Source organism: Populus nigra, chromosome 6 (assembly GCF_951802175.1).
Source record: "Populus nigra chromosome 6, ddPopNigr1.1, whole genome shotgun sequence".
NCBI lineage: Eukaryota > Viridiplantae > Streptophyta > Magnoliopsida > Malpighiales > Salicaceae > Populus > Populus nigra.
This window is the reverse complement of record NC_084857.1, coordinates 15,605,590-15,629,251: the sequence shown is the minus strand read 5'-3', so window position 1 is coordinate 15,629,251 and position 23,662 is coordinate 15,605,590. Positions and strand designations below refer to the sequence as shown.

The following is a 23,662-nucleotide window of genomic DNA, read 5'->3' as shown; positions in this document are numbered from 1 at the left end:
TTTTTTTGCATGTGTCAGATTTTTTTAGCAAAATGAATGAAGTTTGTTATTCAATAAAAGAAAATAAAATTAACGAGGAGAATAAGAATATGTTCTAAATTAATGAGAAAAAATTATGTAAAAAAACTTGCAGCATGTAAATCTTGTGAGCTTTTCAGCTTTATTCAGAGAATTTAATAAAATCATGTTTGAGAGTATATTTTACGTTGTTTTTTGAAATAATTTTCATCTGAAAATATATTAAAACAATATATTTTTTATTTTTTAAAACTCATTTATGATGTCAACTTATCAAAATAATTTTTAAATAAAAAATATTAATTTAAAGCAAAAACAACTTTAAAATTTGCTTAAATTCTAATGCAAACATAACCCCAAATAATCACTTAAGAGAATCTTGGGCCACGTAGTGCTACTCAAAACCGTTTCTCAGTCGCTTTTTTTTTTAATGTTCTTTGGAAGTTTTTGAAAAAATGACGCAATTAGGATAAAAGTTTTAAGAGGATGATATAAATTGAAAAAAATATTTGGAATATAGCATAATTTAATCACAATCATTTTTTGAATATCAATTTTGCATGCGATATGTTGTTTAGTCAAAAACAAAATACATGTTTCATGTAAATTAATTAACCCAAACAAAACTTAACCTAAAATTCTATGAAGATCTAATGATCAAAAATTAAAATTCAAGACCTAATAGTTAAGAAAGAGATATTAGATAAGATGAAGTGAAAGGAGAGAGAAATGGAGGAGAAACAAAATGAGAAAAAAAAAATGGATCACTTGGGATACACCAAGACTCTGTTTTCAACACACATTAGAAGGATCTCAACGAGATAATTCTAATTACACTTTAAAAGACCACCAAACGAGGTTGTAATTAACCTCAGACAAAAATCCTAATCAATTACAGCTTTGTTTTTAGGTGTTTCAAGGTGTGTTTAAAATCGTCTTGTCGAGATCTTTCTAACGATGACAGGTATGTAAAACACAGAGTTCTGATATATCTCCGATAACCTATTCTTTCTTTCAATCTTTTTATTCTCTCATTCTCTCCTCCACACTTGCTTTCTCCTCTCTTTTTTTTCTTGGCCACTAGATGTATTTAATTTTAATAAAATTTCAGGTTGTACATGTTAATTAATTTAAATAAAACATGAATTTTAAAATAATTGTTATTGAAAATTGTGTTCAAAACTGTATTATTTCACTAACATTTGTTATTAACCCAAAAATCTTATGAAACCGTGGTAAAATGATAAAAGGCCCTCATCTCTGAATTGTAATTATGTTCTAGGTGTCTTGATTGATAAGAGAATACTGAAACAGTGGACTATTTTTAAATAGTAGGTGGTGATGCCAATGATAAGAGAATACTGAAAATAGTGGACTATTTTTAAATAGTTAAGTGCTGATGCAATGATGATAAGAGAATAAAAATGGAGGTATAGAGCTTACTTTATATCTTTCTGAGCTTGCTTAGGGATTTTAGGGCCAAGAAAAAGAACCTTTATAATGACAGTGATTCTCTCTTAGTGGATTCAGTGCTCAAAAGAAAGAACCTTATTCCATCATCTGGTTTAGTTTAGGGAAAAGCAGGCCGCCAGTTCCCCTGTGATCTAAAGGTCCACTTTGCTAATGGGAATCACACCCTTGGCCCAGCTAATATCGAACCACAACCTCTAAATTTCAATGCTTTTTTTTTACTTTCCGAGTAAAATCTTGATGGTTTGTCAAGTTTAGCCTTTAAACTCTGTAGCACATTCATTTTTTGGAGTGCGTAAATGAACTGTATGTCATGAGTACCTGATCCCTTATGCTCTTTCTTTATCAAGATAAAAAGAGGCTGGAAAATGAAAAAGAAGAATGAAACTGTTCATCTTTTGCACATTTCTTCCATCTTAAGGTACATTGAATTCTTACATTATATGTAAATACTTGTACGGGCTTGCATTCTTTAGCTGTCTCACACGAGAGAGAAATCTTGTAGATCATTGGATTTCTGTCAGACTGAAAATATTCGGGGTAGCTCTAAAGGAGGACCCGGACCATAAAGTATGCCAAGGAAAAGATCAAGAAATTGCCTGCAACGATTCAAAGATGATCGATATGAATGATTGTATAGTTGGATATCAAGGACCAAAAATAGACCCGAAGGGAAGGGAAAAATTAATTGAAGAAATGTAGATATATATATACCTGCAGTGTGCCTTGGGAGAAGCCTCGGACTGTGATTATATGGTGATCGAAAGAAACAATCTGATGTTGTGTTGAGGCCACCAGGACAGTTACAAACAAATGTGTTGTAAGCTCCGCCGTAACCACAAACTCCATTACTTCTCTCGCAGTTAGCACAAGAACTTGGATAGTCATTGTACACATTGAACTTGTATTTAAGTGCTATCCCATACTTCCAGTTTTCAGGGTTAGATTCTTGGCCATTGAAGCTATAGAACCCAGAGTAGGAAGTGCATTGCAACTTTTGTAAATCCATTTCAAAAGAAGGCCCAAGATCTACTGGTGTGTAAACACAGCAGGTAGAGATTGGAAGATTGAGCATACTGATTGCTCTGCAAGAATATAAGAAACTGCAAATGGGTGCACCTGTTCTGTCACACTGAGGGATTACTGTGGTGTTGCTATCAACATCATAGGCGCCATTGGTTCTGTAGATAGGCGATGAAGTGGTTGAGCAGTCAAGTAAAGTAAAGACAGTATCGTCGTGAAAAGAGAAGGGAGCGTCCCAGTCTAGGCCAAACCCTTTGCTTGTTTGAGTGCAAGCACAGGTTGACATGGAGGGATCAGAGATGTGTATAACTTGACTGGAATATTCTATGTTGGTGACCGGATAGCAGCCAGTATGGGTGGTTAAAGTGAGCTTTTCTTGGTTGCAAGTCACGTATTGTTGAAATCGTGGATCCCCACAGCCAAGGCCAGTTCCAAAGGGATACTTGATGGGAATTTGGCCACAAGAGTTCTTGCAGGTTTGCGAGGCTACCGAGGAGGAGAGGGTTGTGAGAGTTAAGAAGTAGAGAAGAAGGACACAAGAATATTGCTTGACCTTCATCTTATTTACTAGTATAGATTAGAGAGAGCAGGAGGAGATAGTTGGCCGGAGAGGTGAGATGTGAAGATTTCCTTGCTAGCTTGTCTGTGCATTCATTATATAGTGGAAGAAGCTAGCTAGCTAACCGGCTGTTGTCTTACCTTTTGGGGCAGGGGGGAAATTAACTAAAGAGGCATGGTGTGCGTTTGTTTCAAGCGGATACATTACTTTTGTGACTTTCGGTGTTGGGATTGCTAGCTTCGCTTTTCCCTACTATTAGATGCCTGGTTTTGATCACTGCTCAGTCTGCTCTTATGCTTTTAGTTAGTTTGTGTGATTAATCTGCCTCGATATTGTTGTAAGAGTCTAGACTTCAGGAACCATTAGATGCATTGCCCACGCCTTTGTTTTAGCTAGTCCTGTCTGTCCTGCCTTCAGTACCAACAAAAAAAGAAAAAGAAAAAAAAAGGACACACTTTCGATCCGCTTAGCTTAGCTTACGGGGTAAGTTTTTATTAGGAGGTGTGGATTCTAGTTTGAGGAGGATATAGTTTGTAAATAAATAAATAAATAAGAAAATAAATGTTTATCTTATATTAAAAAAAATATTCATTTCTAAGTATTTATAAGGGGATGTTTGTTTGATGAAAAGTTATTTTCTAAAAATTATTTTTCAAACTTTTTTATATTTGTTTGTCATTGGAAAAGTTTATTAACAAAAAATACTTTTCAGTCAAAGAAAAATTTAGCTTGGTTTCCAAAAAAGTGTTTTCCTTTTATTTTGGACGGAAAATACTTTCTGAAAATTGTGAAAAATTTAGAAATGTCATATTATTTGTTGATTATATCAAATTTGGTCCTCAAACTTTAGATTGCTATATATATTTTGTTTTGAATATTGTTTTTTGAATTTCATCCCTTAGAATTTAATTTTTGTATTAGGTTTAATCCTCATTTTTATAATTATTATTTTCTTTTTCCTTATTATTTTTTAATTAAAATTTTTTATCTATCAAATTTGATCCTCATTCTTTTGATTGTTACTTATTTTATTTGAAATAATTTATGAAATGGTAATTATTATTATTTTAATTTCTTCACATTTTAATTTTTTTATTTGTTAGATTTGATCTCTATTATTTTGATTATTATTTATTTTATTTGAGATAATTTATGAATTTTTTTTTCAATTTCATTCTCATTCAATTTTTTAATTCGTAAGATTTGTTCCTCATTATTTTAATAAACTTAAAAAAATAAAACATTAATAAGTTATTTTCCAACTCATTTTCTATGACATAACCAAATACTGAAATGTGTTTTCCAACTTATTTTTCATTACACTACCAAACATCAAAAAATATTTACTTTTCCGGAATTCACTTTCTTAAAATTTATTTTTTCAAATGAAACTACTTTTTAACAAACAAACGGAGCCTAAGTATGAGTTTCTATCGCGTAGTAAATTAAATGAAAGCCATGGTGGATGAGCTTAACTAGTGAGCTTTCTAATGCTATTATATAGATATTTATAATATTAAAAGATGACATCAATTGGGACTTGGAACTTGTTATATCAGTGAGATTAATTTGTTTTTGAATTAATTTCTTTAATTTTCATAATTAATTTTGATATTTGTAATTGTTAGGATAAAACTAAATAACAATTATTCAGTTTAATTTAAAATATATATGTTTCATTAACAATCATAATATTAAAAGGTATAAGGTTTTATTATAAGGTTTTCAAGTCTAATAAAATCTGTCACTAGATAAAAAGCATATATATAAAAATATATATTATCTTTTCTTTGTTTTGTTTTCTCATTTTTTTACAGGTTTAAACAATTTAATTATATCTTATAAATATTGTCTTTATATTAAACAAATAAACACTTTAAAAACAGCAATTTAACTTTATAAACTCCCTCCTTATCTGAGTTCATCTTAAACTATTTCTCATTAGAATAGCATATATTCTCACAGATTTACGTGGAAACAGAAACCAGATACAATGTTTTGAAGAATCTAGATCCACAAGGAATGCGTATTAATTACCTTACTGAAAAATGAACAAGACCCACCCCCTCCACCCCCAAAATAAGGGCTACCATTGTATTTGACGAGTGACACAGCTCCTTGTAAGCTGTCAGGACAACAAGGCATGGAATAAAATCAAATCGATGAACGTTCCCTTTTTATTTCTCCGCACAATAACATGGTATGATTATTCTAGTTCAAAACGACAGTAGGGTTGCTGCTTTATCGACACAATAAGCTATATTTAACATGGACTCGGCATGCTACACAGGATAAGACTGGATTCAACAAAGTATACAAGTTATCTGTAATATTTGGTGTATATATTAATTAGTACATGAAACGTTTTATAGTATTTAATGTTCGTATTGGACAAGACAATGATTATTTCAGAATCTGACATGCAATAATATAATTTGTGTTGTGGCATGTCCAATATTATAATCTTAAATGTTTTTCAGTGATTTTTTAAAAAATATTTTTATTAAAAAACATATAATTCCTGCTTTACTTTGAAGATGCTGGCTGCTGGTACTAGTTTCTTGAGGAGTTGGGTTTCTTTCCTATGTTCCTCATGTACAAAAAAAAAAAAAAAAAAAAGAGAGAGAAATTGACACAAGGATGAGAGATAAATAAGAGAGAGAGAAATATCCATAACCTGATTTTAACCCTGTGCACAAAATCAATTAAAAACAACAATTTTTTTATTATAAATTTTTAATCATACCATATCCTGCTTCAGTTGTTGTATCTGTGATGAGTTTAATATGTTGCGGTATATCTGTCACTAAATTTGTTATAATATCACCTCAATGGTGCTCATTCAGATGCGTAGGATTGCTGAGGCTCGTCTTGGCAGCCAATGAAGAATGAAAATCGTCCATGCTTCTATGATTCACAGAGGAAGGCCATGGAGGATGCTAGTTTGAATGCCATGTGTACTGTCAATATTGAGCTCACTGCTGCTGCCATTGCTTATGGTCTTTTGACAAGAAGGCAGCAAGGCAGGCAAGAAGGCAAAGGGTACTTTGGATGTCTCTCTTCGTACCATTGAGGTTGTCTTTGAGGTGAAAAGCCACTGCAGTACTGCTGAAGATACTCTCCTTGGAGGTGATGACTTTGACAACGAACTTAAGAGAGAACAAGAAGGATATTAGCGTTCGATTGCTGTTGATTTTATTCTTTTTGGAATAGAATGGAGGAACCGGCCCAGTATAAATGCATTTCACGTCCAGTAGAGTAGAGTAGTATCCATATCCTATCGTAAACCTGATTTTTTATCTTCGAGTTTTACATGAACATAATCAAGTAAAATTTTTTTTCTATACATTCAGGGCTAGTATCCTTAAACCATACTCTTTCCAATCCATTCCATGAGACTCAGTTATTTTGTTGCATGTATGTATTTATTAACATGGATATCCGGATCATTTTGCGTGTATCTCGATTAATCTTTCAAGCCTTGAAGTTAACGATCATATAAACTTCCAGTAGTTTTGAGATTCGTGAAACTCGAACTAATAACATCTAAAGAGCAAATTTAAAATCTAACCAATTAAGATACACATCTTAGAGTTTATATATAAGTATTATAATTGTTAAATCTTACTTGGTAAGTTAATCTTGAAACTCAATAATATAAGACTTAACTTGAGTTGAGATTAAAATTAAATTAGACTAAGGAATTTATTTAGTTAAACTCAATCAACTCGATCAAAATCTGGTTGACACGACATAACTAGACATATATTTGATGTTATCATTGTAACAGTGCTCTTGCTAATAGCAAAAAGTGAATTTGTGATACACAAAGTATATAATATATACTATATTAAGTAACCATATATATGAAAAACGTGTTTCAACTAAAAAAATACTGTAAACCAACAAATGTGTTGGGAGATGGTTCTTGAATCCTTGTATTGGGAAACATACACCTTTTGCGATATGAATATATGACAACCCATCGAGGACATAATTGTGAAGCATGTGATTCAATGAATTGATGCGTAACTTAAAAGACTCGAAGCCAGGTTTCAAGACAGATTCGACAACTATGGTGAACTTTTTAATTATTTAGCTAAAAAAAGTTGTTTTAATTGAAAAAAAAACTTTAAAATGAAAATGGAAAAGACATAATATTTAATAATATTAATTATTTTCTTCACAATTAATATTTCTTAACATTTTACATAGTTGTCTGCTAATCTAACTAATTAAAAAGGACATGCGGATATTGAATCAACCCATTTAGTTACCGTATCAATCAAAATTTATTTTTTATTTATTTATTTAAAATAATATTTTTTAATTTTAAAATAAGGTTGCAAGTCAATCTCGTTGAGTTATCTAAATTTTACTCGGTCAATATTTAAACTAATTCAAATTAAAACTCGGCTCGTTTTAAGTTTTGATCTATGATTTCATGAGTTTATAATATCAAATTGTCAGACCAAAACAAGTTTAATAAGTATTATATTTTTTTTTGTGTAAACATGCTTTTTTGAACAAAAGTAATTTTTTAATTTGATGTAAAATGAAGTAATGTAAGAAAGACAATAAATAAAAGAATATATATTTACCGACTAGGAATCACACTAAAACCTAATTCAAAATCTTATCATTGAATATTCGTTATTTGGATAGTCTATATCTTTAAAATATTTACGACTCCTCAAATAAATTTAAAAACTTAAACCAATAAGAAAATCCCCAAAAAAATCCTAAACAAGCTAGAAAAATAATCTTAATTAAATGTAGTAAAACAATAAAAGAATTCTAATTTAAATAAAAAAAAAACCATAATTATCAACCGTGCAAATATAACAAATCCTAACCAATAATTTCTAGAATTATAAAAAATAAACCTTTTTAATTTTAAATTGCTATAAAATTATAACTCTATTAAAAACAAAGTCTTAAAATCTTCTAATAAAATTTTAGTTTGAATAAAAAATTATTACCAATAATATAAAAATGTACATTAAAAATATTTTCTCCATTATTTTTGTTCCTAGGATGTTATTATTATTATTATCTATTAAGCTAAATGGTGTGATGTTTTCACTGTAGCTACACAACTGCTCACCTTCTCACATTTTAATGTGGATTACAATAGTGAAAATTTTAAAAAATTTTTAATTTGGTTCTTAAACTCTTTTTTTTTTTTTGCATAATTGAGCCCAAATTAGAGCTCAATTGTATTTTTTTTTGTAAGGTGAAAGTTGAATTGTAAGACAGGTGACTAAAGTGCAATACACAAGTAACATAGGTGATGCATTCAAATTTGATGGTGAAGTACATTTTTGTCCTCCATATTTTTTTTGCTATAAGGTGACCAGTCATTTGTATTTTTTAAATATTCATTTTAGTACTAAACTTCAATATCAACATTTTCAGTCTTTATTAGATGAGAGGAGAGAGAGGCAATTGTCAAAATCTAGCTTAGAGAGAAACACATCGTTTCAACAATTACAGCCACCAAAATGTTAGATTTTTGTTTTAAATGGTTCCATGTGATGAGAGTTTGAATTAAGTGTTTTGTTACCTTGAAAATGCCTAAAAAAATAAATCTAATCTAGGGAAGAAATTAGGTTCCGGGTTGATTCTTAGTTTCGGACCTTTTTTTCCGTTGTTGGAGGTTTAAAGATGGGTTGAACATGGTTATGAGGGTGTTTTCTAATTGTTTTCAGTTGAAAATGTGTTAAAAATTAGTTTTTAGTGAACAAAAACCAAGCATTTCAATTTTCCAGCCACCATAGTGGCTGAAATCTAGGTATGTCAGATAACGCATCGTCTTTTTTATCAAATTAAATTGGAAAAGATGGCATGTCATCCATGCTATTATCTTACAAAAAGGCCCACTTAACTAGCCCTGATGTTGCAGGCCTGCGCACGAGCCCTTTACACATATGTCAGACGCTAGGCGTGACCTCATTCTTTGCATTTTTTTTTCTTTAGAACTTTTTATATACGTTTTTTAAAATAATATTTAAATTTGTATTTTACTTCTTTGTGATTCTTTTTACTTATTTATCCTCTTTTAAATAGTGATTAGTTTTAAATTATATTGGATTTGATTAATTTCTTAAGTGGTTTGTATTATTTATTTTTAGTTTTTTAATATTTTTTAATATTAAATTTATTTTTAGAAATGAAAAATATTTATTTATTATGATATTTTTAATATATGCAGCCTTGCATAATAGTTTTTTATTTTATATAATAAATCTTATGTATTTGTCGATTTCTATTTTAAATTGATTTGAATAAACAAATTCATTAAACACAATCAAGTAAATTATCCATATTATGATATTAAATATCTTAATTTACATTTATCTATTAATTTTTTTAATTTTTTTATTTAAGAAAAAAAATTACGAACCCAAAATTAGTTTGTTGGGTGTCTTTTATCTCTCTCTCTCTCTCTACTGAACTTGACCTTTTTTTTCATTTATTTTTTTATCATATTCTAAAAACATTAGTTTCATAGAAAATGGCAGATGAGTTTAATATATATTTTTTTCATTAGTTTTTTCAGCATCTCAATATTAGATTGGTGTTTGATTTATGATTATTTATTTTTATTATTATGTAGTTAAATAAAAATAATTTTTCAAAAAAAAAATATAATCCCACTAGAGTGAATAACTCGGTTCACAAGTTTGACGTACTAACTCAAGTGCCCGGTTTATAGGTTTGACAAGTTCACTTCTCGATTTTATTCTTTAATATTAAATTAGTTGAGAAATAAACTGTGAATATAATTAAAAAATAGTTTTATAAAAAACATTATTAAACTCAATAAAATTCATGACATGAATCATTTGAGGATTGAGATCGAATGAATTTATCATTGTCTCAATAATTTTTTTTAAAATATCATCTTAAATTTTTTAAAAAATTAAATTATATTTTTATTAATTATTAAAATTATATTTAAACTCATAAAATTAATCAATTTAATCTAAACTAGCTTATATAGTTTAATTAAAAATCCAAGTTAATTAAAGAAATAGATTGCAAGGTTTCAAGAAAATCAATCTGCCAACTTACTCCAGACGGGATCTTGGCTGGTCAGACTCCAGACGGGATGAGGTTTACAACTATAGCCCAATAGTATCCAAATTCCAATACTCAGCCCAATTATTTCAGCCGTAGCAGCAAGCAGCACCACCTCAGGCGACCCTGGGTGGAAGTATCGCGACTCCTGTAATCTAACCCCATTCGTCTTATTTTTGTTTTTTTACTTCTCCCTCTCCTTCTCTTTCCTAAATCCTAAAAAATAAACTCCCAATTTTCTGTACAAAAAGGCAGAACTTTTATTGCATGGAATGGGGGAAGAGAAGTCAAAGAAGAGACCACTGGACCTGGACTCAAACTGGGACGTGATCATGGGCAGAGACGACGGCGAACCACCGCCATTAGTGATCGTGAAAAACACGCCACAACCGCAACCACAGCCCACGCCGAGTCAGAGAGAGGACTTTGCTTCAATCTCCGATAAGAAGCTGGAGGAACAAATTGAGAGAAACAAAATTCATGTTATGAAGTTAGGCCCTACATTGCCTGACAAAGGAGAGAAGCTTCAACTTACTATTAAGGCCATGGAAGAAGAGCTTGATCAAAGAAAACATCGTCGCCCTGCCCAAATGGTCTGTTTTCCATCAATCTCTTTGATTTTTATTTTTGAGTCTTGAAAATTGATTCTCGCATGAATTGGTTGCTATTTTTTTTACTGGACAGGATGTTGCTGAATGTGAGAAGCACAGAAACTCAACAGCTTCAAGTAGAATTGCTAACTTCAATTTTCTCTCCTAAATGTTTATGAAAATAAAAAAAGATATTTAAGGTATCTGAAAATGGGTTTTGTATGTGCTTCAGATGGGTTTGGAAAAAAGGATGCATCATCTCAAGTCAAAAATTCAAAATCCCAATTTTCCACTATTTTTAGTAGAAAGATGGAAGAAAATGTATGATGCTCTTCTTTATGTTTTCAAGCCATTCATTCATATCTAGGGGTTTCTTTCTTTGCATAGCATATTTGCTGTTACCTAACTATTTATTTAACAGACAGATTGTAGGGTAGGTAATGCATTCGATAAAGAATTGACGACCTTGGTTCACTGTAATCGCCAAAATACGAGAAGTAATGGAAGGTCATGGAAAAAGAGAAAACAGAACATACAGTCATCATCAAGACAGTTGCCTTTTCAATGTGCTACCAGCATCTCTCTTAATGGAGAAAGACGTGGACCTGCTAATGGTGATCAAAAGGGTAAAGCTTCTTCTGCTCATCTTTTACACCACAACAGCGAAAATTTCTCCACCAATTCCTCCAAGAAGTAAGCGTTTTTACATTCATCACGTTATCCTTGTGTCATATGTGTATTTATATCAAAGTGTTCTGTATGCATACAAAGATTTTTCTTCGTACCCATAGAAAAAAGAAAAGGTTGATTGTATATGTTCCCACTGATGTGACACATTGTTCAGTTGCACTCTTATTTACCAGTTTATGTGATCTTCCCTTAGTTTTTCCTCGTGAAGATGTCTATTGTTAACTAATTGACGGGCACAAGGAATAGTGGACACCATACCTCATCGAAAAAGGATGTTATCCAAACACATTTCAAGAATATTCACTCGTGAAGATTTTTATATCATTTGATTTCTAAATTTTAAGCAATCTGATCTAATAATCATAATAAATTCAGATTGCACTTGGAGTTTGTGTGTAGAATTAATCTAAGATCAATGTCCTATAAGATATACCATATTAGCATTGTGGCATGGTTTTCAACCTGGTAGCCTCTTCACATGAATCCCTGAGTATATAAATTTCATCTGCCCTTATTGCCTCAAACAGTTGAGTTGAATGGAAGAAATGCATGTTATGTTTCATGGGCATTGTTTAATTTTTAATTTGATATTTTTGGGTAGGAAGGATGATTGCCGAGTCCTGCCTTCAAATGGTTCAAGGCCTAGGAAGGTATGTTTTTTGATCCCCCCCCCCCCATCCCCTGACTGTTTTTGAGCGAATAATGTTTAACCTTAATAAATATTAAAATTTAAATAGCCACCTCAATAGGTAAGCTCTATAAATGACTGATGGTGTGCATTATACACGTAATTGTTCATAAGAAAAAGCTTGTTGTTCAGAGTGATAATGATAATTAGAGTGTCATTTCTTTGCTATACAAAAAAAAAAAAGATTAGTAATTGAAATGGTTAGACTATGATATTTTAACGGGAAGTGTCACTTGTAGAGTCATGTCTAATGATCTGTGATTAATGCTATTAAAACTTTTCTCTGCATTGATTGTCTAGATTCTCAAAATATTGGCCTACACTTTGTTTGCATCAGATTGATATCCACATGCAGAGGAAATTTTCCCTGTAATATCTGCAATCTCTGGCTATTGTTTGGTTAGTAGGGTCATGATAGGAGGCTTTTGAAGGATGTGAAAGATTCTTCTCTTTGTTATTTAGATAGCTAGTTAAATGCTACTCTTTTGGCGCTAATATATTTTGTCGATGATCTTTCTGTTATAAATTGTCTATTCTCTTTCTCGTAAACTACATTTTTTTTCGTTTTGTTTTTTGCACCCTCTTGGTGCTCTTAAGTCAAAGATTTTTTTCTTTTTTTTTTATATATATTGAAAAACATGTGGCAAGTCATGGAGTTGTGTGAATTGCAATTTCTTTGAATTCTACTGTTGATATTTCTAGAAGTTAATTGGTGGTTTTGGCAGAACACTAAAAATGCTTGTTTGCGGCCATTTCCTAGATTTGATCTTACAATGGTAGATCTGATTAGTGAGACCTAGTTCTGGGATTGTGTATATGGCCTGAGAACCTGAATGCGGAGCTACTTATGTTTTGAAGAAGCTTTACCTGAGGTCTAGTATTAGTCAAAGCAGCTGGAGCTACAGTAACCATTATGTTCTTTCTTGGTAGCTTTCATAAATAATATGTTTTAATGGCTTTTAACTATAAAGAAGCTGCTTTAGAACTCAATTCTATTTGTATTTAAACCATCACTATCTTCTCATGAAAATTATAAACATTAAAAGTAATTTGAATATTCTCTTATCGAGTCATAACTCATGTGTGGACTTTGGAAAATACCCTTGCACTGATGATCAGGTGTGGTTTGTGTTAGTGTTGATGTTTCACTGAAATTGGGTGCGGGATGCCCAAGCACACGTTTGATGATGGTGCTTTCCACAATCCCAAAAATCAGTTAATTTATTCTTCACTACTGTAGTTGTAAGCTGTATTAAAAAACTCTGGAAAATTTTATTTTTTGAACTGTATCAAACAGAAGTAAAGATACAGGCTAATAGAAAATGGGGAGTTGAGACATGACATTGAGAATGGCCAGTTGTTTTGGTGCATGAAATTTATTCTGCTATGCTCAAATGTAGCCAAGTGTATCTTATGGAATAGCAACCCGCTGTTTACACTGTTCTGCAATAAGAATTTTTGTCTTCAGCAGCTGATTGGATATATGATAACATTATTTAAACAGGATCCGACAGTTGTTGTCCTAGACGAAGATGAACCTCAGCTAGGGACAACAGAGCTAGCAAAAGAATTGGCTGAACAGTAATTGAAACTCCCAATGTTTTTCTTTCCTTTTTTCCCATGTTTCAACTTTTGACTATGCTGTTAATGGTAATTTTGACCCCTCTGTTACTTGTAGCATGAAGGATGCTAAGATCTCTTATCCATCAAGGTACAGCAATTTTTTTTCTGATGACTTTAACTATTTTAAATTAGTTTGCAACAGGGACGACACATAATCTTCTGATGACTTCTTAATTATCTTTGACACAGAGATGATCCAGCATCTGTTGAAATTGCTTACAAGGATATGGATTGCCTCGCCCCTGAAGCTTTTTTGACATCGCCTATTATGAACTTTTACATCAGGTAATTGTACTAGCATACAGTTTAGTTTTGATCTGATAATTTGGGGCATTTATTCAATTTATTATTCTCCTAAACCCTGCACATTTAGGGTTCATGAAAAATTTGTGAGTGAGTTTTCTACATTTCAGGCTGTTGATTGAATCGTTGGATGCTCTCTGTTTGTTCTCTTTCTTCTTCTTAGAGTAGTTGTTTCAACTGTACTGCTGGTTTGAGGAGAGCAGTTTAAAAGGAGTTGGTCATTAGGGATTTATTTGAAACTTTGACAACCACTTAGTATGGCTTATAGAAAAATATGAAAATGCAAACTTGGCACACACTGAGTTATGACCTCCAACTCTGCTCACTGGCTATTTTTATAAGTTTATGAGCAGAGCCCTTCGAGCTTGTCGTGTTTCTTGACATAATAAAAGATTCCATATGTGATAAGTCTTTTTTCTCCTTTTGAATAATGTCTTTGATACAGATTTAGATATTAGCGAGGAGAGTGAAAGAATGCAATGTATAGAGAACATAAGAATCTAATAGACCAAACCCTTGAATTTACAAGGAGAGCTTCTTGAATTTACAAGAACCTTGTTCTTGATGTCCACAAAAACATAGAATTAATAACTCGATGAAATTACCCCCCCTGCACCACAATTCAGATTGCGGATCCCAGTACATTGAATACTCAGTTGTGGAGGCACTCAACCTGGATTGCTGAAATTGGTGTACTAGTCTCTTAGCGTTTTCAGATTAAACATGGAAGGAAAAAAAGAGAGAGAAGCAAGAAGGTTTTTCAGTTGTTTCAAGGAGAGAAAGGAAGAGAGAAGAAAAGGGAAGGATAAGAAGAAGAGATGCGGTGAAAAGGCCAAGAGAGATGCGATGAAGAGAGGCAAGAGACTGATAATAATAAATGTGCAATTGACTTTTATAAAATGCTAAGTGTTGGAATTGGACCTCCTGTAGGCCAGGTTTTAAAGTTGAAATGTAGCCTAGCATACAATTCTCTTTAGGCCTATTTTTAATTCTATTTGGAACTAGATTTTTTATTTTATGTTATTTGAAAAATCTTCAACCAATAATATTTTCTTTCATTCGCTAATATTGCTATTTTTATATAATAGATGCCTAATAATATTAATATTTAATAATGACCCAAATAGGTTTCTAAATGTACCACGATCCAAATTATCATACTAACTGCCCCTACATATCATGAATGCACACATGTGCGAATCATGTTCCTACCACAGTGACCCAAATGTCCACAAATCTGATAACTTTGGAACCAAAATAGGAAGAAAACCAATAACAAATTAAAACAGTGTGCTAATTAAAATCCTTCGTGATACAAAATATTGTAAATTATGAGTTCCCTAAGTAATATATAAGTCCTGAATATAAAAATTACAAAGGAATTGGGACTAGTCTGCCTTATGCTGCATCAGTAACTTGTTTAGTTTTTTATTAGATTTCAGCTGGAAAACATCTGAAGGGAGAAGATGCTTATTTATAGGAATTAAGTGTATCCATTCCAAAATTTGGACATTTTATGTCAAGCTCCTATCCTAAAAATTAAAACATGACAGTCCCAACACCTAGATCCAAACACACCAAACAATGTGCTGCAAAGTCCAAACAAAGTAGATGGGACAGAAGTCCAATGATACACTTGTGCAAAATGATGCAGTCTAGGATGAAGATAGTCCCTCATAAAACATCTATAAGCAGGACAATGGATTCACCAGCAAATCAGCAATTCCTTAGGAGTATTCTATGAAGTACATTTTCAGGCTGTCTTGCAAGCAGTAAGCTCAATGTTATAGGTCCTTGACTTCAGCTTGTTCTTTTACTGATCTCCAAAGTTGAACTGGGTGGATTATTTTTCTCATGAATGTTCATATGAGTTTGTGCCTGACCAACTTGCGAGTTGGTCTGCCTATTTGTTGCCTAAACTGGGTACCGTGAGGTTAAAGAGTACTGGAACCACATTCCTAAAGCGGGTGTTTGTATCTTGTATCTGGAGTTGCATATTATTTCTTAACAGGAATGATTTTCAGTTCATTATACATTGAAGGAGAGTTTACTATTTGAAGAATAAATTATTAAATTTTGAAAACATGTGATACTATTGGCTATTATTAGCGTAATATAGTAGAAATACTAGAATTCATTCCTTACACTTCTTTTTTGTAATTTGAAAATGCATTTCTTTTTCCAAATCTTGTTGTGTATGTACTCAGAATGCCCTATTTTTGGGGATGTTCTAGGTTTTTCTTTGCAGATTTTAAGTGACAGTCTTAAATTTCTCTTTTTAGTTATTTACTGCTTTTCTTGTTTAGATATATACGTCTGCAAGCATCTCCAGCAAATAAGGCGACCTGTGATTATCACTTTTTTAACACATTCTTTTACAAGAAGCTGGAACAGGCCATATCATATAAGGTAGCTTTCTTGCTTGGTGTTTAACTAATAAAAAAAGGAAACATGTCAGCTTTCTTCTCTCTTTTAAGTGACATTGTTTAATTCATCAGAACATACATTCATAGATCTGACATTTGAAAGCTATTTTGTACTAGAGCTTTTGAATGCCTGAACTAGTAGAGCTAAGTACCTGTAAAAAATATTGGCAATGTCATTGCTTTTATATTAAATTTTACAATTTTTATGTGAAAGTAATTTGAAAATGATTTGATGGATCTTGACCGAGGCAGCTCAGCTTTAATTAGTGTAAGATTTTGCCCATGATTTTTATCTTGAGAAAATCAGGAATTAAAATAAATAGCTACATGTGTGACAAGGGAATTCAATGTTGTTTTAGTGGTGGTGGTTTAAGAATTGAGTTGATTAAAAACACCTTGTTTTCTTAAAATAAAAAATTCCAGGGCAAACTTTTGGTTATATTTGGTAATTTCTTGAAGTTTTTGCTTCGAAATGTATTATAGTTGAATGCACAATTATGCTTGCACCGTCTCCATTCACACTCATTCATAACTCATCTTCCTTTTTATATGCAGGGGAGTGACAAGGAATCATTTTTTGTCAAGTTCAGAAGGTGGTGGAAAGGTGTCAATATATTTGAAAAGGCTTACATACTTATTCCCATACACGATGAGTAAGTTATCTATGTTAATTTTAACTGCTTTACCAACTCTTCCCTTATTTCTGATTGCATATTCCTGCTTATAAGGAGAAATGTAGGCTGTGATTGCAAGATTATTGGTCTTATATCTTTCTTATTTGTAAGATTGAAATTAGTCTAGTCATTAGTTAACTGACTTTTTATGTGAGGATTTCTTTGCGGTTACTAGTAAACTCCATGTGAGTGGAGAAGCTCCTCATTCCCACACTGGTAAATTCAAACTATTCAGGCAAGGATTCAAACCTGAGATATGCACCTCAACAGCATCCCTTAAGCTAAACCCATGGGACTATAGTTACTTGACCATCCAGTTGAAGGATTTAAAATTCTTTAATTAATGCTGTTAGGCCCCCCCAGGGTGTTAGGTGCAAGGCACCAATCCAAAATGCCTTTAAGGCCAGGTCTAGAGGTGCTTAAAAGAGTGCTTAGATGAATCAGCATCTTTTCCATTATATCTATTAGAATATGGTTTTGTAATGCATTTATTTGGTATTTTTGTTATGCCTTAGTATTATTTCATTAAGTCAGCTGAAAGGGAAGGCATTTATGCCAAGTTGAGAACTTTGAAAGACCATAAAGGATAAAGAAAAAAGAAGAAGAAAAGAAGGAAGCAAAAGGAAGATAAGAAAAGGCACCACCACACAAAAATGAAGGAAGACAAAAAGGCACCAATATCCACCTTGTATGATGGTAGTAATTGTATCGTTAGGAAATATAAAAGAACAATGAAAAAGGAAGATAAGAAAAGGCACCAATATCCACCCCAGATGATGGTAGTAATTTTATCCTTAGGAAATCTAATGTTAGGTATCCCGTATAATTTCACATTTTCGTAATCGAGTTTAATGGGCTTGATGATACAAGAGGCTTTGGAACTTAGAGAAGTTCTCAATTTGTTTTTTGGTTATTATGCCTGTTCAGAGATAGTAAAAAAGAATGGACTATTTTATTTCTATCTTTATTGGTTTGATGTGTAACATTCTAAAATGATAGATTGGAATAATCTGGCGATGAACACTAGCCACCTTTCTATTGGGATGGTTTGCTCCTTCAACCAAAACAAAAAACAACAAAAGAAAATTTGGATAAATGGTGACTAGAAAAGGAATCGGATATTGGCACAATAGGAGTCATCTTATACATGAGTAGTTGAGACTGAATACATTTGTTTAAGGTCATTAGCCAGCGATGCCTCTCCCTCCAGCATAGGAGGATCCAGGCAGGATAATCAGGTTATGAACATTTTTCTTTTTCTTTCTTCGTTTTTATGTTGTGCATTTTCGTATGAAGTTGCCACTTTGCAGACTCGAACCTTTTGCACTTATGATACCTGTATCGCTGCCATTGGACTAGATAATGGCTGATCTTTGTATGCACTGTACACATGCATATTTGTGAACATGCTTGCTCATGAGAAATGTGTATCAGTGTACACATGCATATTTGTGAACATGCTTGCTCATGAGAAATGTGTATCAGTGTCTTTTATTATGAAATAACAGCAAAAAGCATGTACTAGTGTTCAGTATTATTATAGTGCTGTCTCATGTCAGTGGTTGGTGCCTAGTTCCCAACCAAAAGAGATGCCATCTTCTCCCTGCCTCTTCTCTCATCTGTTAAAAATCATTTCTCACCTGTTTCACTTATTTTCGTTGTCTTTCATGTATCCAGTCTTCATTGGAGCTTGGTGATTATATGTTTCCCGGATAAGAAAGATGAATCAGGACCAATTATTCTTCATTTAGATTCATTGGGATTTCATTGTAGCAGTACAGTATTTTCTAACATTAAAAGGTGAGACAGGAAAGTCCTTCCAAGCAGTAGAGTTGTTTTCATAACTAACCTCTTGCTGAAGTAATGTAACAGTTTGTACCTTGTTCCTATGAGTGTCTTTTTTATTGGGTTTGTTCAGGAAAGGGACTGATAGTGTTGTTGCGAACTTAAAATTCTTTTTGATAATCATTATTGAGAAAGAAGTACCTTTGAACTGTAGCTGCAGAAAATTACAGCGGGAATTACTTCATTTTTCTATGTTCAAAGGTTGAGCATGTGAGAAGCATAGGGAACTATTATGATAATGGGAGAGAACTATAAATTAAAGCTTCGTTGTAATGCCTTGTTAGAATGCTGTAAATTCAAATCCTAATGAATGGTGTTACTTGTGTGCTGCAGTTATTTGAAAGAAGAATGGAGGTATATGAATCAAGAAGTTCCTATAGATTTTCCAATTCCAGATAGAATATGGAAACATCTAGATCGTAGAATTGAGGACAAAATCATTGCGGTGAGTTTATATAGAAAATGTCCCAAGCGTTGTGTTGTGTCATGGTCATTTCCCTTGAATGGTATTTATGCCTTAATATGACCATGGGTATTCCTTAAAACTTTTGCCCATTTGTACAGTCTCCCCAATTTGCATAATGGAGGGGGTAATGTTAATTGGATCTTTCTTTTTCTTTGAATCTTAATGAGAGAACCTCAAGATCTTTGGCTGCTTATACAACTTGTTAGGAACCAAATCACATGTGGAATTGAATTCAATTCTACATGTAATTTGAATTCAATTGATAACCTATTAGAATTCTTATGTTTGGAATAAAATACTAAACCACATAATTGAATTCAATTATACTGTTTGGAATACACGTGGAAATGAATTGAATTAACAATCTTGACTATTTTGCTCTGAATTCAAAAAAAAAAAAAAAATTGTTACAAAGACTTATATTTATGTTGCCCTTAATTGTTTATCGACTATTTATTATTGTTTCACATCGTGGTTTTTCTTCTTTTTAGTAGAAGTTTGGTGATTGTCTTGGGCTATATAAAAGAGATTAATTAACAATGATCAACATTTTTTAATTCTTAGATCAACGAGCCTAATAGTATGACCCATTCGCTTGTTGTGTGCATAAAATACAACATGTTCCTATAAAAGATAGCTAAATTTAATTTTTCAGAGAGTTTTCTTTGTTATTCGTATCATTAAAAGGACCAATTGTTATTTAAGAGACTAAATTAAATTATATTGTTGATGTTATCAAGAATTTTTCTAGGTTACCATATGATTAGCGCCCACAAGGACCACAACAAACACATTAGTTCTCTTAATAATCTATCAAGAGAACAGAACAAAAGAAGAGGAGGGCAGCAAATCATTTGAAGAAATAGGTGTTGATGAATATTTTTGGAATATTATTTTCATTGTTGATGAATATTATTCTCCCCTCTGATTTGCTTTTGCCTTTTTCTTATGATTTGAGTGATTTTCAAAGTTGAGGCTTTTGTTTTGACTATAGTCCTTAGTCCTTATTAACCCTAATGATTTACTTAGGAGGTCTAAGGAAGCTTTTTTCCCGGATGTCCTTGAAATGTTATTGCTGTGATGAAAAGTCGTACCTATCTTTTTCAACATTGTTCTGTGGAGTGGGACAGGCTTTGTTTCTATGTAGAAAGGATTGTAAGAATCTGTGAATTCTGATGTTGTGCAATGTTTTGCATGCATTTGGACAGAACAGGAATTTCTGGAATTTCAATATCATCAGCCATTGAGACAAATATTGCTGAGTAGAAATTTTTTTCTTGCATTGTTATATGATGTTTGGGGTGGCGTCTCCTTAGCTGATATTTAGTGTTGTTGGAGAACTGTATTTACTGTTTCTCTAATGGTTTTACATTCTTTCCATACAATGATTTTCTTCTTGAAAAAATGTAAAACATCTATAAACTTTTACCTGCTTGGCGTGGGTGGGTGATTGGTGATTTAGTTCCTGAAAGTTGTTGGCCTTTTACTCCTCAATTGTCTCACGGATATGTGGTAGTGCTTTTTTTATTATTATTATTCAATTGAATGTGTGAATTTGGAGCTCCATTAATGAAGTTGACACATTTTTCCTTCTCTCTCATTTCTTTAATGGTTGGTTTGAACTTCACCTCACTACATCCCATTACTAAATTTCCTCCCAGGTGCCCCAGCAGAAAAATGACTATGATTGTGGCCTCTTTGTACTTTTCTTCATGGAGCGCTTCATTCAAGAGGCTCCTGAGAGGCTGAAAAAGAGAGATCTGGCAATGGTAATTCCTCCCAACCCAGACTTGAATGAATAATTTCAACAATGTAGTTTAACTCCTTGATTCAATATTTGTTACGTTTCAGTTTGGCAAGAAGTGGTTCAGACCTGAAGAGGCCTCTGATTTAAGAAAGAAAATCAGGGCTATACTTATGGATGAGTTTCAAAATGCATTTAAGAGTGGTCATATTTCAGAATCTTCTTCTTTGTCTTCAGGTGGGGATCCTCCCTAAATTTGGGGTTCATATGGGGCTATTAGTTTTTCAAGATTGGGTGGTTTATCTACCTGTGGTTTGCATTTTAAAAGCTACATTACGCGTGCAAAAGATGTTCGTGTATAGCCGGGGTAATTTGGTTCAGAGAAAGCGAAATAGCTAACATGTCTTGGTTGTTTACCACTGATCAGTTACCAGTTTGTATCGCAGTTTAATTGATTCACCAAATGTACAGAAGGAGAAGGGATTTGAATAGTGCTGCTTTATTTTTGATGGTGGTGCAGTGTCTGCCTAACATCCTTTGTGACTCTTTTTGTTTTGTTTGCCTTTTTGGACTTGTAATTAGTTAAACGCCACTGGACGCCAATGCAATGCCTTGCATGCAAACAATATGAAAGTAGAAAAAGAATACAATGATATCTGTGGGCTTTTGAGCTTGATGGAAATGCAGGTTTTAGTTTCAATGCGCAACCACTTCAGTCTAAGTTGAATGTGATGATTGGAGAAGGGAAAAGGCGATGCCGCCGTAGCCTGCTGGGGCGGAATTTGATTATTTGTTTTTAATTTACTACCTGAATTCATGCACCGAGATGTAAAACTGAAGGAAATACCTATTGGCAATAATCAAATGGTAGAGATTACTGATTCTGTAGTAGTAGCAGCTAAGCTGTAACAAAATGACAGGTCATGCCAGGTCCGCCTGAATAAATGGCTCCAAACTTTTCACGTTCTGGGAGAGATTGTCGCGCCTGACTGATCCACGGTTCATCCATGTTCGCTAACAGTGATGACATCAGCACGATGGGACTCAAACCCTGACAGCAGACCTCGAGCTAAGCAGGAGAGGATGGTGGCACATGTTTGATATCACAAGGCCGGCCAGACAGACGCATGCGTGGTTATCTTCGCTAATGCCTGCATAGGCGTAAGGCGTAAGGCTTTGCAATCTATCCCAAAGCCACAAACTCGAAACAAAAACGCCAACTCAGTTTTCTTCCGAGCAATCTGCAAAGCGTCAAATGTGAAAGGAAATCATAGACAATTTCAGAAACCAATCAATAAAATGTATTACATCAGCAACTTTCCCACGAACCCTCGAAGCATATGCAAATTGATAAGAATAGTTCTAAGACTATCATCTAAAGAACCAGAGAATTTCCACTAAAACCAAACCTCCGATATAACCTGCATAAGTATCCTCTGCATCCCGTCAAGTTACCTAGCTAGCTGCAAGTTCTTAAGTAACTTTGCGATGCCTTCTGAAAATACAATCACCAGCTCATTTTGTACATACACAAAAAAACACCCTAATGGAAACTAAAATCAATGTTAAAATGACAAGAAAAAACCTCTTCCCAATGATTGAAATGTAAAAACAATTTCATTAGTGGAAATCACCACCACCATCATCATCCACCAACAGGTCAGAGTATGATAGAAGATTCACATATTGTGCAGGAGTATCAAAGTAAATAGAGATATAGGGAGGCAAGCAATGTGAATTTACACACTTGCTAATGAAACTCTCCTATCATTTGTGTTTGTTTCTGTGCTAGTTTCCTTTTTCCATTTGGAAAAAGTACGTACAAGTTCCAAAATAAAAGCACAGTGGAATAGGACACAATAGCAGCAATCACAACAGCCTTGGGTGATTCTTCTCAGGACAGCTCTTCTAACCTCTGGCAATTCCTCTTCCTATCAGGAGTTGCATGTAGCCATGTACATGTGCTTTCATTCCATGTCTTTAGCTGAAAATTTTCGAAAGCCTCAGAAACTGTTTTCACCTGTATGATGATGTCCATGCATTGATTTATCAGAAGACAGCAAATGCAAAATATATTAATGATTTAAAAACATCGTAATGTTTGTTTCAAACCAGGTCGGGTTTCTTAGCAGACACCCTCACATTCCTATCTTCACAAAAAAGACTGATGTGATGATCACGTATAGAGTTCTTTGCCAGCTTTTTGTATCTCTATTCTGACATAACATGGCTTAATTCAAAAGAGTAATCCAACAATGATATTACAACAAGCAACATCGAAAGATTTTGAGACACCAGTCATTGATTAGCTTCCAGCCTCTAATTTATGAAAACAAAAGATTGTAAAGAAAAAATTGCAAACAAAATTATAAGAGTTCTACTGACTGTGCTACACTTATACAATGCAGACCATGAATAATCTTGAGATTCATACTCATCTTTAGTCTCGCAAGAAAAAAA

General features: G+C 32.9%; 2 protein-coding genes across 5 annotated transcripts; one reads left to right on the top strand and one right to left on the bottom strand.

The window, feature by feature from the left end:
• Nucleotides 1–1,857: 1,857 nt before the first annotated feature.
• Nucleotides 1,858–3,384, bottom strand: LOC133696156 (wall-associated receptor kinase-like 10). The gene is made up of 2 exons (XM_062118221.1): nucleotides 2,203–3,384; nucleotides 1,858–2,087 (listed from the first exon to the last, which is right to left on the bottom strand). The coding sequence occupies exons 1-2, from the start codon at nucleotides 3,068–3,070 to the stop codon at nucleotides 2,035–2,037; spliced, it is 921 nt and encodes a 306-aa protein (XP_061974205.1). The 5' UTR covers nucleotides 3,071–3,384; the 3' UTR covers nucleotides 1,858–2,034.
• Nucleotides 3,385–10,125: 6,741 nt separating this feature from the next.
• On the top strand, nucleotides 10,126–22,086 carry LOC133697994 (ubiquitin-like-specific protease 1D). 4 transcript variants are annotated; one of them, XM_062120845.1, is made up of 15 exons: nucleotides 10,128–10,303; nucleotides 10,409–10,746; nucleotides 10,838–10,880; nucleotides 10,976–11,064; nucleotides 11,165–11,436; nucleotides 12,035–12,083; nucleotides 13,626–13,702; nucleotides 13,800–13,832; nucleotides 13,934–14,029; nucleotides 16,354–16,456; nucleotides 17,029–17,126; nucleotides 18,825–18,947; nucleotides 19,326–19,437; nucleotides 21,120–21,227; nucleotides 21,310–22,086. In XM_062120845.1, the coding sequence occupies exons 2-15, from the start codon at nucleotides 10,426–10,428 to the stop codon at nucleotides 21,454–21,456; spliced, it is 1,671 nt and encodes a 556-aa protein (XP_061976829.1). In that variant the 5' UTR covers nucleotides 10,128–10,303; nucleotides 10,409–10,425; the 3' UTR covers nucleotides 21,457–22,086. The 4 variants fall into 4 exon arrangements, with proteins under 4 accessions (XP_061976830.1, XP_061976829.1, XP_061976828.1 ...); XM_062120844.1 differs by having other exon boundaries at nucleotides 10,405–10,746; XM_062120846.1 differs by lacking the exon at nucleotides 18,825–18,947 and having other exon boundaries at nucleotides 10,126–10,746.
• Nucleotides 22,087–23,662: the final 1,576 nt, after the last annotated feature.

Coding starts and splice junctions, on each gene's coding strand:
- LOC133696156 (XM_062118221.1), bottom strand. CDS start 3,070: ATGAAGGTCAAGCAATATTCTTGTGTCCTTCTTCTCTACTTCTTAACT. Junction 2,088..2,202: donor TCTCCCAAGGCACACTGCAG/GTATATATATAT, acceptor GAATCGTTGCAG/GCAATTTCTTGATCTTTTCC.
- LOC133697994 (XM_062120845.1), top strand. CDS start 10,426: ATGGGGGAAGAGAAGTCAAAGAAGAGACCACTGGACCTGGACTCAAAC. Junction 18,948..19,325: donor GTATTTTCTAACATTAAAAG/GTGAGACAGGAA, acceptor TGTGTGCTGCAG/TTATTTGAAAGAAGAATGGA. Junction 21,228..21,309: donor AAAAGAGAGATCTGGCAATG/GTAATTCCTCCC, acceptor GTTACGTTTCAG/TTTGGCAAGAAGTGGTTCAG.